This window comes from Ambystoma mexicanum, chromosome 2p, assembly GCF_040938575.1.
Source record: "Ambystoma mexicanum isolate Mex_15411 chromosome 2p, UKY_AmexF1_1, whole genome shotgun sequence".
In the NCBI taxonomy this organism is placed as follows: domain Eukaryota; kingdom Metazoa; phylum Chordata; class Amphibia; order Caudata; family Ambystomatidae; genus Ambystoma; species Ambystoma mexicanum.
The window spans coordinates 484,033,390-484,047,748 of NC_090923.1; the positions used below are offsets into that span (position 1 = coordinate 484,033,390).

At 44.3% G+C, this 14,359-nt stretch overlaps 1 protein-coding gene across 20 annotated transcripts in view; it reads left to right on the top strand.

Moving 5' to 3' along the window:
* The window catches only part of NOL8 (nucleolar protein 8), a 1,066,580-nt gene that overhangs the window by 727,010 nt on the left and 325,211 nt on the right, over positions 1 to 14,359 (top strand). For all 20 annotated transcript variants that reach the window (XM_069643873.1, XM_069643874.1, XM_069643889.1 and 17 more), the window contains one exon: positions 7,500 to 7,583. In XM_069643873.1, coding sequence (XP_069499974.1) covers positions 7,500 to 7,583 — 84 coding nt within the window. The remainder of the gene's footprint in view (positions 1 to 7,499; positions 7,584 to 14,359) is intronic.

Genomic DNA, 14,359 nt, shown 5'->3' on the forward strand with positions numbered 1-14,359 from the left:
TTCCTCAGGTTGGCTGTCAAACTTGCTGCTTTAATCAGGAACCACAGAGAACTCAATTAACCAAGAGACCCTTTGATCCACAACAGATAGGAAGATAGGTGGAACTTAGTACATGTTTTCACGCCTTTACCTTTCCTGTTGCGAAGTACTCTGGTTATGACCGCATGCATACAGGAGATTGTTGGTGGGTACCCAAGATTGGTTAATTATGATAGGCTTAGCCTATGGGGCCCATTTGGCTTTAAAAGAGGGTTAAGGCCCTATTTTGGTCAGATCATCTGAAGACTTTGCAAGGAGTAATAAGAAATCTGCCAGTGAAGGAAGGGCAAGATTTCCAAGAGAAAAGCAAGATCCCTCCACTAAACATCTCCCAGGGAACAGAGGGAGATATTGAATCCAGAGGACCCTCCAAGCTGCTCCCGAACCCATAGCCAGCCAGCATGCCCTGCTGGTCTCTGAGCAAGCTTCCTAGGTGGGAAGTGCAAGAGAGGAGTCCTTGAACGAAACCCAGGACAAGGCCATTGCTTGCAACACTCTCCTCAGCTTTGGCCCGTCTGCCTTAAAGGACGACATGAGCCCAGTGAAGAAGCACATCGACGAGCATCAACCAGAGTCCATTTTATGGACATTTTTGAGCCAGTCAAGCCCCTCCATCTGCAACCGACTGCATCGCTGACTGTTACGCCGCAATCGTTCACGCCGTCCTAGAACTAGAAGCCTTGACCAATGCTTCAGACCCGCCGACCAGCACTGAGGCAACAATTTCTGACACCAGGCCGCCGTGAAGGCCAGCCTGCAGCCGTCAGTCAGCCTCGCTCGCCGAACTGCCTGCCACCTGATTCCCACAGCTGTTTCCCATCTTGAACTCTGTTGCAGAAGCTGCAAAGCGCCCTGAAACCGACTCAAGGCTGTCAATCACCAATAACTACTACAAGCACAAGGTACATTGTGGTTCTGTTCCCCTGGTCCTTCTCCGAAGGCCCCAGTGACATTTTACGAACCATTTCTCCCTTTGTGCTGAAACTAAGTACCCTTGAACTGTTGTGATTAATTACTTTACTGACTACCTTCCCGTCAGTATCCAGAGTGCATCCCCTTTCCTCCTTGAAACTGTCTGTCCTCTGCATTCCTTTACAGGGTGGATTGTATTTTGTAGTGTGCTAGAAATTTGTTTTGTGATAATAATAAAGTAGATATTTTACTCCTACTTCCTGTCCCCTTTCCTCCATACAGTATGCGCATCCTTTGCTAGGGATGGGAGACGGAAACTTTTTCACCAGAAAAAAATCATCTTCCCCTTTAAATTTAGAGGCACGCAGGGGCGCGGCCCTGGGAGCACGATCTCCCCCGAGTCCTCCTGCCGCGCCACACCTTAGTCCTCTTTTCTGCATCGATCGGAACGGTCCGCTTTCATCAGCGCTCCTAGGTTAGGCCTCCGGCATATTAATTCTATGTGCTCTTCCCCAGACAACTTTTGTCGTCTTTTTTCTTGTCTTTAATCGGATACCTCTGTCCTCTGGTGCCACATTCCTCCCCGGTGCATGTCGACAGCAGTGAGCTTCAGCAGGTGCCAGCGTGTGAGGGGCTCGTCCCTACGTCTGACCCCCACCCTCTCTGCCTCCACTTCCTTGGCCTCGACCACGGCGGAAAGGGCTGTACCGCGTGCGATGCGCTGACACCACGCACAGGAAGAACAGGTTAGCCCGGTGGGGGGAACTCTTTGGAAGGTCGCCTCCAGAGGGCTTGAAGGAATTCAAGCACAAGTACAGGACCAAGGTAGGGGCACTGTTCTCATCTGCACCCCACAAAGGCGACTCCTTCCCCAGGAAGCGCAAGAGCGGGAGGGACCTATCTGGTTCCTAGTACCAGTGCAGGGGTTGCGAGTTCCTACCGGGGACTGCCCTGAGGAACTGCAAGGTTCAAAAACCGGGTTTTCACCCGAAGGGCTTTTACCTAGTACCAGACAGAGGTCTGAGGTGCCTTTACGCAGTCCATTCCACCTTCCAGGCCCCGTCCTGAGGTGCAGGATAGGCCTTAACTTCCACCACCAACAGTCCTGGAAGAGGCTGGGCCCAGCGCGGCAAGTCGCATGACACTGGCACGTGGCATGCAGCCCGACAAAATAGTTTAGAAACCGATATTGATCCCTGGACTCCTGGTGCCTCGGAAGTTGATTCATCACAGACTGGAAGCTTTTCTGTTGCTTTGAACTACCATGACCACTTTACTTTGGGAAGAGCTCATCCTTGCACAGTTGAGTTAAGTAATTGGTTTCGGGGGCAGAGGCAGGCTTTTGAGACATGACAGTGACAGACCTTTTAGTTTTGGACACCTGACAATTTCACTGGTTTTTTTTGAGGCAGGGAATCCCCACCTAGCTTTAGGGATAGAAGCATTTTTCCAACCTTTTATTGATCAATAAAAGTTTGTAAACAAAAATATGCCGCCATTGTGTCTGAACCTTACTTCTGCACCCTTACACAGTGCACACAGCATTTTACAATGCAATGCAGCCGGGGAATACTTTTGTATCACCCTAGTCTTTTGCACTTGAGATTTTCTGTTCTTTTATATGTGGCTAAAGACAAGCTGTTGGCAGCAATTACCTATTTATTATTTTAGCATTATTTTTAGTGTGCACATTTGCGTTTACTCTACGTGGCTACTAAACGTGACTAGTGTCCTCCAATGGCCGTGCCACGTGATTTTCGATTGTTCTTTGGCCATATTTTTGTTTAACCTTCTTCCTTCCTTCTAAGGTCAGGTATTCCCAAATTAGGCACTTAACCAGGAAAGCTGCTGATTTTGCAGGCTAGTGATGCCTTTGTGCATGTGTGGCTCAGGAAGTGAGTGGGACAGTCTGGTTGTGTGACACGAGTGAAACCCACAGTGGTCCCTGATGGGTGCAGATGCTTCGCATTGGTGGGATTGGGCTTGCTTCCAGACAGAATTTAGGATATGTGGCGAGATGGAGTAAGAAGGCTGACAAAGTGATATTGTTTTGGCTATAGACTTTTATTCAAATGAAGAAAAGAACCTGCTCTCCCTATTTATAGAGGAGTCTTCGTAACCCAGCACAGAATAACTCGGGTGCTCATCAGGATGTAAGTCCAAAATGAATAAACCGTCCTCTTTCTAAACCAACTAATCTATCCCTACCACTTCAAAATAAACCGAAAGCGATTCAATGACTTATTACAGCCAGCAGAAGAATAGCACCCTTCTTCTGGCGAAACAATCCAGTCTTTGGCTGATTTAACAGTCTCTTGCAACAGGGTTTTATTTACCACACACACTTGGACTAGGATAATGGCTCTCTTCTCCTGTTCTCTATGGAATAGTTTTGAAGACTGTTCTTGGGTAGTCCTTTGTACAATTCTTTTGATGTCTCTTTACTTCCTCCCAAGGATTTTCAAACAGAGTTAAGGCTTTATGAACTCTTCTTCTTAGTGCTGGCACTTTGTCAGAACTTTTCATATCTTGACTATTGGGGAGATTGCTCCGACAGTTCTTGGTCCTTTTGGTCTCTTTCACGTGTGTTGGGTTTCCCACTTTGACGAGGGAGTTCACTCCCAAAGCTCTCATGGATTTATAGTTCTTTGTGTCACCACTGTGACGAAGAAGAGCACTCCTGGGAATAGTTGACTCTTGCTCTCTGGGTATATCTACTGTGATGAGGGAGACCACTCCAGAAGAATATTTGACTCTTTGGGCTCCCGGAATCCCACATGGCTTTCCTGCAACTCCCGTTACCTGTATCTCCCTTGGGGAGCGCTGCCGGCTCTTCCGTAGGTCTGAGGTCAGTGGTGTCTGTGCATGTAGTTAGCATGTATTCCTGTCTTCCTCCTCTTTGGTCTGTGCCACTCCCTGGAGCCGTTGCAGTAGCCATCATAGCGTGTTTTAGGGACCGCATGGTCCACCTCAGAGAGGTCACGCCACCGCTGGATTCGCCCGTCTTCTGCAGCGAGTCGGCTTTACTCCAGCTTACGTGATTCCTTTCTTGGGCCATGCAGCACATACGACATTTTCCCTATGTGCTCTTCCTGCTCCCAAACACCTATAGTCCTTCATTAGTCGATATATTGATTGTACCGCCCTAACATAGCGTCACTGTTTGTTGTCACTGCTTCTGACATTATCTTTATGCCTCCTGGTGGCCACCTCTTCACACTACTTTGGTACTCTCTTCTACTGTTGTTCGTATGTTTCTTTGTTTCTTATCTCATCTAAGTCCGAACTGATTTTACAGATGAGATAGTAGATATTTCACTAAACACACAGTAGTAGTTTCAGGTTGGGAAGGGGAAGGAGTCTTTCACAGGACAAGAGTCCTTATGCCCATCAGAGGAGTCTATACCTATGAGGTCCTCCCACTTTGCATCACCCCTAGGGGGACTATTAGGTAGCAGATTGGGTAGCAGCCTCACCTCCCTAGCCAAATGGGCAAGGGCTCCCCTCTGGGGAGAAGTGACGAGATCGAGTGAATCGTCACAGATAAGAAGAGGACTCCTGTAGCTATTTGTTCAGATCGGCGTTGAAGCCAAGTATCCTATGTAGCCAACTGAAGATTTGTTGATGAGGCCCAGCATCCTTTCCTGTGATTGGCCTGGTGAAGCTGTGCTGGACTACCTGATCTGTGAAGGCCCTGAGCGGTGCTTCGACCCTTGGACTGGTGGGACCAACCAGTCTGGACTAATTCTCGAGGAGCCAGCCGTTCGGCGCCGTGGGAAGTGTCCCTGGACCAGCCGGTGGATTGGCCAGCTCTCCAGTGGGCTACCTCGGTAGAATCGCCGCCGTTCCACGCTCATCCCTGGAACTTCAGTGGTTGCCAGCCTGTGGGGAAGTTTCACCTACCTGCCAAATTTCAGCATCAAGTGATCCTGCTCTGGAAGGTCTTCTCAAACCGTGACTGGAAAGATGCCTGCTGTTGCACGTGTGCCGTAGCCGTAGCTGGAACTCACCTTACCCCGGCTAGTGAAGTGTCCTGAACAGATCTGCATCAGTGCCTTCTGCATTTCCTCTTCGCAAAGGGTTGCACTCTGCTCCTGCAACCGGCTGGAAGAATCCTTGCCCCCACAGCTCCTGGGCACCTCTCACTGGAACCAACCGTGGGAAAACCTACCTCCAGCGACCCACTTGGTCATCTGGGAAAATCGGATGCAGGGTCGGTAATTAATTGCAACGCATTCACCTCGCCCTGTTCTCCTTAGACTAAAATTTGGTTATTTCATGCTATCATTTTTTTATCATCTGATCCAAAAGATAGGAATATCATTTTACTGACCTGTGACATTGTTGAAATATCTTCTGGAACATTTTCACCACCACAAGAATTCTTCCTACATCTGTCCCCTCTACTAAGAAGAAACTTTGTGACTTTTGGGCGCAAGTTAACATACGTCATAGGGATTGGACTTCTAAAGTTATGGTATCATTCTTGTGAACTGGTTTCATTCTGTTGCATCACTACTTGCCTTCTTTTGGTTGTCTAAGTTATTGCATGCATCCATAAAAAACTTAAAGGTGTTTTTATATATGTTTGATAATTGTGTGATATTACTACCTGCTTGTTCAATTTCTTAGTGTGTGCTTTTTGGTCCTATAATAGAGTATTTTTGTAATTGCTGTATTTCTCTGTTTCAATGATTTTTCTCCTTTGCTCCGGTATCCACTAAGATTTTAAGTTGACCCTCTGACCTGCTGGTGTTTGTATATAATGATAAAAAATTACTCTAGCTACCTAGCTTTCAGAGAAGATCTCTGGGAACTGATTTAAGAAATCATGAAGGTCTTCTTGTTAGGACAGTGGTAAATGGTTGGGGATTAATTGGGTTTCTAGTTCTTGGTCTTTAAGGATGGTGGCTACGGTCACAGTAGTTTACTCTACTGGCTCTATTTTCCACTCCTTTACTTACTTTCTGAACTCACAGTGCTCTTGAAGCTTCGATACTTACTTACTAGATAACATTTTGCCATTCTCGAACAATTCACAGCGAAGTTCATCTGACACTGCCAAGAACTGACAGAGTTAATAGATGGATGTGTGAAAGGTGAATGAAGAAGGCATACATGGAAAGATGAGAGGAGAAAAGGGGTGAGGCCATCTGTCAGGGTGTTGTGATGCGGTAGTGACAGATTTATAATTGAATTTTAAAAAGCATTTGGAGTTGTCTAATACATTGTTCTAAGAATTTTGAAATTGCCTTTTACATGCTGAACCCTATATTGAAGATTTGCAGAAACCTGCCTCCATGGAAAATGTCAAATGACAAACAATTTTGTTTATTGAATACAAAAAAATGACTACAAAAACGTTCTGGTTGTGTATATCTAAAGTTGAATCTACAGAATTATTCACCATGCACTCCTTGATTTAGTAGTTTATCGGTTTTGTATATGTTTTTCTGAAGGACAGAAATTGCTTTTCGAAGTGCTTAACGTGCAGGGGAGATAGCAGCCAACCCTGGCATATGGGTTGTGACAAATATGTGAACAGAAAAAGTTCCTAGATAAAGGAACTCCCGTCCCCTGCACACTATCATAGGCTCCTCTACAGAAGCCAAACAGTTAAATTGTAGTTAGTGTTCACCCTATAGGTGAAATATATTCAGTCAACAATCTGTTGTTTCAATAATTAAATAGACAGTACATTTAGGGTTACTTAATGACCATCATCAAGGCAACTTTTCGTTGAATTCTTCTTGTTTTATTTTTCAAAATGAGCCCAACGCTTTTTGAGATACACATCTCTTCATCAGGGGTATATATATTTTCAAAACCTCAATCCAATCTAAAAAATTCAGAAAACATAAAGTTACTATAATTATAGATAATTTTACTATTTCAGTAAAGGTTCTCAAACACAATTTGTCCACGTGTATATGCTCACATCAGTGTCCTTAAACATCAATTGTGTTCATTTACATTTAGCATGTTTATATTGGTATTACTCTTTCAAATTAATGCAATCATGTAACATGGATTGTCAACACGGAATCAAAGAAATCAAAAGGATACATTATGACTGTCTAAAAAAAGATCAAGGATTAAAAACAGATATTCAAACCAAGGAGGTGATGACCCCTATTCGTGTGAAAATGCAGAGCAGAATTCGTAATTGCCACTGTTGTTTCAATATGTCGTAAAAGTATTTTATGTTATATAATAAATATTGCGGGACATAAAGATTGAATATATGTATCAATGTCTTATCATGAATTGGGTGAAAGGTGGTAATAAAACTGGAACGCTGTGCATAGTGGCAAATGGATGCTAAACAAATAAGCGAAATGGTGATTCTTACCAAGTGGAGTGGGGTACCAGTCCCCATCCTAAACGTATGACAAATAAAAACATTTAATTCTCAAGCAATGTTTTATTTTGATTTAATAGTTTCAGTTTGGGAAAGCAGCAGTTTATTGAGGAAATGTAAGAACTATGAAAATATTAAATTGTCTTTTCAGAAGTCTTAAATACTTCTTTTTTTTTTTATACCACAGAGATATTAACACACTGCATTATGACCCCACAAGAGAAGATCATGCTGTGTTTGAAAGAAAGGTGGAGAGTGTCGAAAAGGAAAGGTATACCTATTAAGTTGTTTTATTTTAGATGTTCAGCTAAAGGTTGTATTTTGTATGACAATCAAATCGTTTTTTTTAAGGTAGGTCTAAAGAGGAATTGTTTTTTAATGAGATGCCTGAGCTCCCTGCACTAATGGAATGATAACGGTTCGTTGCATCAGAGACTAATACTGTTTTGAAGCTGTATCTTGTGCAACTACTTATTGTGAGAAATGTTAGGTCTTCCTTTCCTCTCCTTCCCCCAGAAGCTCACTGCCTCCAGAGCTCTGGTTCTCTCTAGGCTGGACTACTGCAACAGCCTCTTTCTAAATCTGCCTGCCTCTACTCTCCACCCTCTGCAACTCATCCAGAACAGGGCTGCAAGACTTGTCATTGGCCTCAAGCCCAGGGATCGTATCTCTCCAGGACTGAAATCTCTGCAGTGGTTCCCAGTGGCTGCGAGGATTAAGTTCAAAACCCTCTGCATTGTCCACAAGGCCTTCTGGGACCTCAATACCTTCAACTCCCTCTTCCCAAATATCTGCTTTGTTGAATTCTTCGCTCATCCGCCTCCAACTCCCTTAGGGTTAGTCGCTTCTCCAAGCAGCGAGTTGGTGTCAGATCTTTCTTCTGCTGGGGCCTCCTGCCTTTCTGAAACTTGAGGAGAACCATCTCCGGTTCCGGAAGCACCTTAAGACTTTCCTCTTTGCTTCTGCTTTCTTTCCTCCTCTCCCCTGCTGAATCCGAAACTGCACTAGTTATTCTGGCCTCCCTCTGATCTTGGGCCCAGGTCCTCCCTGCCCCCACCAGTTGCACACCTGCACTGCCCCCCTGGAAACCCCTGCACTCGGGGACTGGTCTGTATCCTACAGCCCCTACTAGCACTTGACACCTGATGTCTGCACTTCTATTTATTTTCTATATTTATTTCACTTTCATCCTATGTACTCCCCTTTCCCCCTGCACTTTTCCCCTTTCCCTGCACTTGCGTGATCTCAATGTCACCTGGCCCGGTAGGATCACTCTGTCTTCCCCCTGTTTCCCCTCCCTCGCCTTGTTGCTCCTTGAAACACTTTGTGTATAAGCGTGTTATGAATGCCATATCATATCATATCTTTTGCAACTACTTATTGTGAGAAATCTGAGGACTTTTTCACATTTGACCTGCCTAAGAACCCCCCTAGACCCCACCCGCCTCAGGTAACCAATAGAAGGGTAAGACTGCCAGATTCTGACCTGGGAAGTGAGGCTCCCGGAGGCGTACTACTGGAATGGAGATCGGAAGTGAGATGCCCAAAAATTAGATCTGGCATCCCCCTTTGCCTAATCCCGATCTACCCTACCTCCCCTCTACTGTCATAGGATATCATCACGCATGTCCTAACCTACCCAAAGATCTTCTGTCAAACAGTCACACTCTGAGGAAAGCAAGAGAATGTAAAATCCCTTTTTCTAACTTTAACCCAGACTTCTCCTGTCCCTGGAATATCATACACTACTGTGAGAACCAATAGTTTCCTTCCCTGTTAACCTCATTTAATGAGGGTAACAGAGTGAAAGAACCAATACCAATTTCCTACCCTAAGAACACCCCTAGACCAGAGGCATAGTATCCCCGCTTCCTTGACAGTGACCTACCCAAACCCCCTCAACCTTCATAGAATGTATTAAGGCACACAATCTTCTTTTTTCCAAGCGTCCCTCAAGTTCGATGGCAAAGAAGTGAAAATCACTACAGATTTCCTATGAGAAACACCATTATGGTACTGGGACGGGGACAAGGAAGATTCAGAAATAGGCACATTATCATCTTCAAGGGCCGTGTCCCCACTAACAAGGCCAGGCAAGATCAGGCAATTGAAATCAACCATGCCTATCTGCAGCCTATCAAGTCTTCAGGAGAGTATATAAGGAACACTAGAAATCAGCAACGAGAGCGAGCCCTGGAGTGTCAGAGGGGCAGGTGGGGAGACCCTGACCTCAGATAACAAAAACGCTACCCAAGAATGAAGAAAACACCACAGGTGAGTGAGGCGCAGTGAGAGCCCGGTGTGTATTGAAGTAAGCGAGCAATATACAACGTTGCAGCCATTACGCGTAACACTGGAGACGCGTTGGGTGAAATTGAGAACTACAAGGATACATAGAGGCAGAGTGGTCACGTGTATAATTACACGTTCTTGAATGACTGTGTAAAGAAAAGAAGTAGCTGCAAAGAGGGGAGCTGTGCGCGGATAGGAAAAGTGAGCAAAATAGAGATCCTAAAAGGGGGGAGATGTGCAGGAAATGAGGTGGGAGTAACATTCCCAAAACTGAAAGTGTTGACAACAAAGTGTGTTGGAAAAGCATTGGGGGTGGTTTCCAGGTGGGAGATTGATCCTGGCTGGCCGCAGAGACCCCATAATAAGCATCGGGTGGCCACCAGGCTGGAGATTGATCTAGGCTGGCCGCATAGACCCCAGAAAATGTGAAAGTGTTAGAAAAGAATAGAGTTGGCCATCAGGCGGGAGTTTGATCCAGGTTAGCTGCAGAGACCCTAGTTTAAGGTAAAGAAAGGATAAGACACCTGATTGTGTGACCTGCAATGGCTGGACCGTGCGGCCTGGCAACTGCGCTATGACCAGAGGAGCCCATTTAAAAGCAAGGAGCTGCATGATCTAAAGGCCTTCTGGGTTCACGGAATGGAGACCCGGAGAAGTCTAAAGAACTTACCAGGAAAAGGTACAGTGAACTTCTTTTAACAAGTGAACTTTTTGCCAAGTGAACATTTATTTGCCAAGTGAAACCTGATCGACTTGTGGAACTTTATAATCCTGAGTGCCTTAAACTTGGGGAAGTGAGCTGCAGAAAGGCTCCATTTTCACATTAACTTTACTTTGAACACTATTGATTTGGGCAAATCCCATTCACCCTATTCTGTAGAAGTGAGGACAAGGATAGGTTTTGACACAAACAGTATTTTGTTTTGGACTTATACGTCCCGTAGTTTTCTTTCTGTTAGGGAACATTCCTATCTTAGAGTTAGGGCAAGTTGGGCATTACACCATTCTGACCACTGAGAATAAAGGTCTTTTGATACCATGCCTGACTCACATTATCGTACATTTCAAATGCCTGCTGTTCATCAATATTTATCCTATTGAAGTTCTACAGGCCACTCTGTTGATGAAGTAATTCTGTTATAATCGACCATATAGGGCCAAGGAGGCTTAGGGTGTCATCCAGTTACAATTCACTAACTACTTCAGTTTACAAGTGAGAACGTTCTTTGCAGTTTAGTGGCAGGATGCATTCACTAGCACATTATACACCTCGCTGATTCAGTCTACCTTTCATCTATGAAACATTCAGCATTACATTCACACTGGCAACTCCCATTGCTCAGAATGTATGATGAGCAACATTTTCCATGGAAAAGAGCAGTTCTAAAGCTGCACTTCAGCTTGTGACGAGTAACCTCTACAAGCCCTGCCAGTTACATTCCTAACAGAAGTTGAAATGTATTTCCGTTCTTGCCGGAAACCCTACGTGAAACAACCGATCATGCCTGATTCCGTAAGGGCTTAAAAACATATCTATTTTAATTTTACCTCCCTGTTTGTGGCAATATCCTGTCCTGCTTTTTTTTCTTCCTAGCTCATTAATGCCTGTGGGCATTTGTTTGCGCTGTACAAAAACTATATATACATACATACATTTAATAATCATTTGCATTCCTTTCATTTAGCTTTACTAATCTATGTTCTATTTGGTGATAGATATCATTGGCAATGTTACTGTTCTTGTCTGTAAAAACAAACTCATTACCTAGGCTTTGGTATAAAGGCTTTAAATAATGTATAGGCTAATACATCCCTTGCCTCTTCCAACAAACCTGTGGGGGATGAGATGGTGCCTGAGGAGTGGGAGTGGGGCACCCGGGGGAGACACGCAGTTTCCCTGTTGCCATTTTTCTGTAGAACACCCTCATTCCATGTACTATATAGGAACTTTACCCCCACCCCTTCCTATACACACACTCTACTGCACAGACAAAGCGCTTCAGCGACAGACCGACTAACGCATAGCCAGTCCGTTTGACATGTCCCAACATTAGGGTGGGGCATTAACCTTAATGACTCGCACCTGAATCCTGTTACCTTTCCCCACTGGAATAAAAGGCAGAGCATGAGAGCACCCGGAGAGCAAGGCGAGAAAGACAACCGAAGCAAGCAAACCCAGCAGCACGGAAGGGCAGATAATCCTGGGAAGGTGACGCGCCTATGGAAGCAGAGCAGAAGGGATCTGGAAGCGAATGAAAGGCTGTGGTTCTACCAGCTGCAAGGTAAAAGGCACTGCAGAATCCCAAATGGGCAACTCCCTGCCACTGCAGAAGGTCACAGCGGTACCTCTTTCTTGTGTGGCGTGAGGACTTGAAAGGAGGCTAGCCGCACTGGGCCAAAAGCTTGACTGAACAGAAGGTCTTGATAAACTGTTATCAGCCGCTGCCGGTATGTGAAAAGGGAGCTTGTGTTGGTAAATGAAAAGGACATTCAAGTTTGAAGTGCTTGTTGGATTGTCGAGAAACCGCGAGAGAAAGCACATTGTAGCAAGAATGAAGAATTCGGAGAATGTGCGCGTGAGAGAAGCCACAAAAGAAAATAACTGAGAAAGGAGGCGAATAGTCAATGGTCATACAATGGTAACATCCAGGGTCCAAGCACCCCTCGTACAGTCGAAAGTCTTTGACAAAAAGTGAAAGGAAGTATAAAGCTAACCTGAGGAATTATTACAGGGCTAATAATTCCTCATGCTACTTAAGAACTGCAGATACCAGAAGGCCTCAGGAGAAGGGGCCGGTACAAACCTTTGAACTGTAACCTGTATTGAGGGTTGCACGTAGGACGGCAGCCGTGAGAAAGAGAAGCTTGATTGTGAAAAGTAAACGCACTTGCTACAATATAACGCGGCGGGACGAGATCGCTTATCGGAAGTCTCTGTATCGAACTGGCAAGTACTTAAAAGTGAAAGCATGAAACATTGCAAAGTAACAAGTGTAATGCTGGTGGTTTGAAGGCTTGCGCCCGATAGAGGGAAGCCAGAACTGCCTACAGAGGAAGGTCTGAGTCCGGAGGAGGTGGACCTGAGTGAACCGGTGAAAGTGAACCAAATATTTGTTTAACAAGACATTGAGTTACTGAATGCTATAAGCTAGTTGAACTGGTAAAGTTAACTGAACTGTGATTTGAAGGCTACAGTGAACCTGACAGAGGGATGGCAAATGAAAGTGAATCCCGCATTTTGATAAAGTGACTGAACAGTGGTGTAAAGGCGAAGGTGGGCCCAACAAAGGGGTATCAGGAGGAAGTGGCGGAAGAGGGGAATCCTGCATGGTGAGAGCTTGGGAAAGGTCTTGTGATGCCAAGCTAAAGACGTTGATTTGAGCGATCCTGCTTTTTCTGAAGAAACTGCTTCCTAATGTCTATAGACTCAAGGGGTGCTCACAGGTATGCCACTGTTTGATACAATGTGGGAATGGGAGTTTATTAGTTCAGCAGTCCTGAACTAGCAAAACCCTTTTGGACATTTCAGATTGCACTACAGTCTTTTGTTATACATATCATTCTCCCACATTGATTTGTTAATTAGAGTAAGATTTTGGCAATAGGTTTATTAGTATAGGCCATTTTGTTTTGACACACCACCACTAGGACTGCGTTTTCCATACTTTGATGGTCGTAGCTTGCTCCCATTTTAGGTTTAGATTAGATGTTTTACTCACCCATATACTGTTCAATAAACACCATTGACTTGGACTCCTTGTGTCTGTCGTACTTCTGATACCCATGCCTTACTTACAGTTTATAGGAATAATCCCATCCTAGCATTCAATTGAAGAATGTAGAAGCTTCATCCATCTCATATAATTCAAAATAATTGCTTCAAATGTGTATCAACAAATGAGCTCAACAAGAACATTATTGTGGGACAAACCTTTCATGTGGTACAGCTATAAAACAAAGATTCTACACAAAAATAGCCATTTTAAGTTCAATTGTACCAAAAATAATCAATCTAAAGGTATCTGGTTTCTTAACTCATGCTGATATATGCCTTGCATGTGTAACCTGTGATCAACTTGTGTTCACCCCGGAACAGGAAGTAGTGTGTCACTTGATCCTATTAACGTTACTTTAGTCGATCCATATTCATTAACATAGTAAATGAGTGCTATGCATAACATATTGTCTTCAGTCTCATGTAGCATATCTACAGTAATGTAATACATAAACAAATACAGGAGGTCATTTTACAGACTACTTAAATTGCACTAGAAGTGATCTTAACTCTTAGCACTTACGTGAAAAGTGCCCCTCGAAGCAAGTTTGGTCATTTCCAAAGCAAAATAGAAATGTGAAGAGGAATACATAGGCCACACCTCCTTCACTCTTCACTTTTCAGTCCGTTTGAAAACATTGTCAATACTGCTTGCAAATTACACTTAGCAAGCAGTATTTACAAGATATTCGTTTGGAACATGCCTGCTTTTACAAGGTTGAAAAGGCAGGCTATTTCATAGAACTCATTTTGGTTTTTCACGAGCCTGAAAATACATGCTTGCAGAAAACCATGGCCCTATTTGAAAGCGGAAAGTGAGAGCAACACAGAAAGGAAATGTACATTCTCCAGCATTGGGCCTGGCATTGATTCACACGCTCATGAATATTCCCCGTCGTCAGGCCGGGAATCCTTGGTAAAAGAAAAAACTGTTTCACTTTCACTTAAAAAAAACTGTCTTTCTCCTATAAACCAATCAC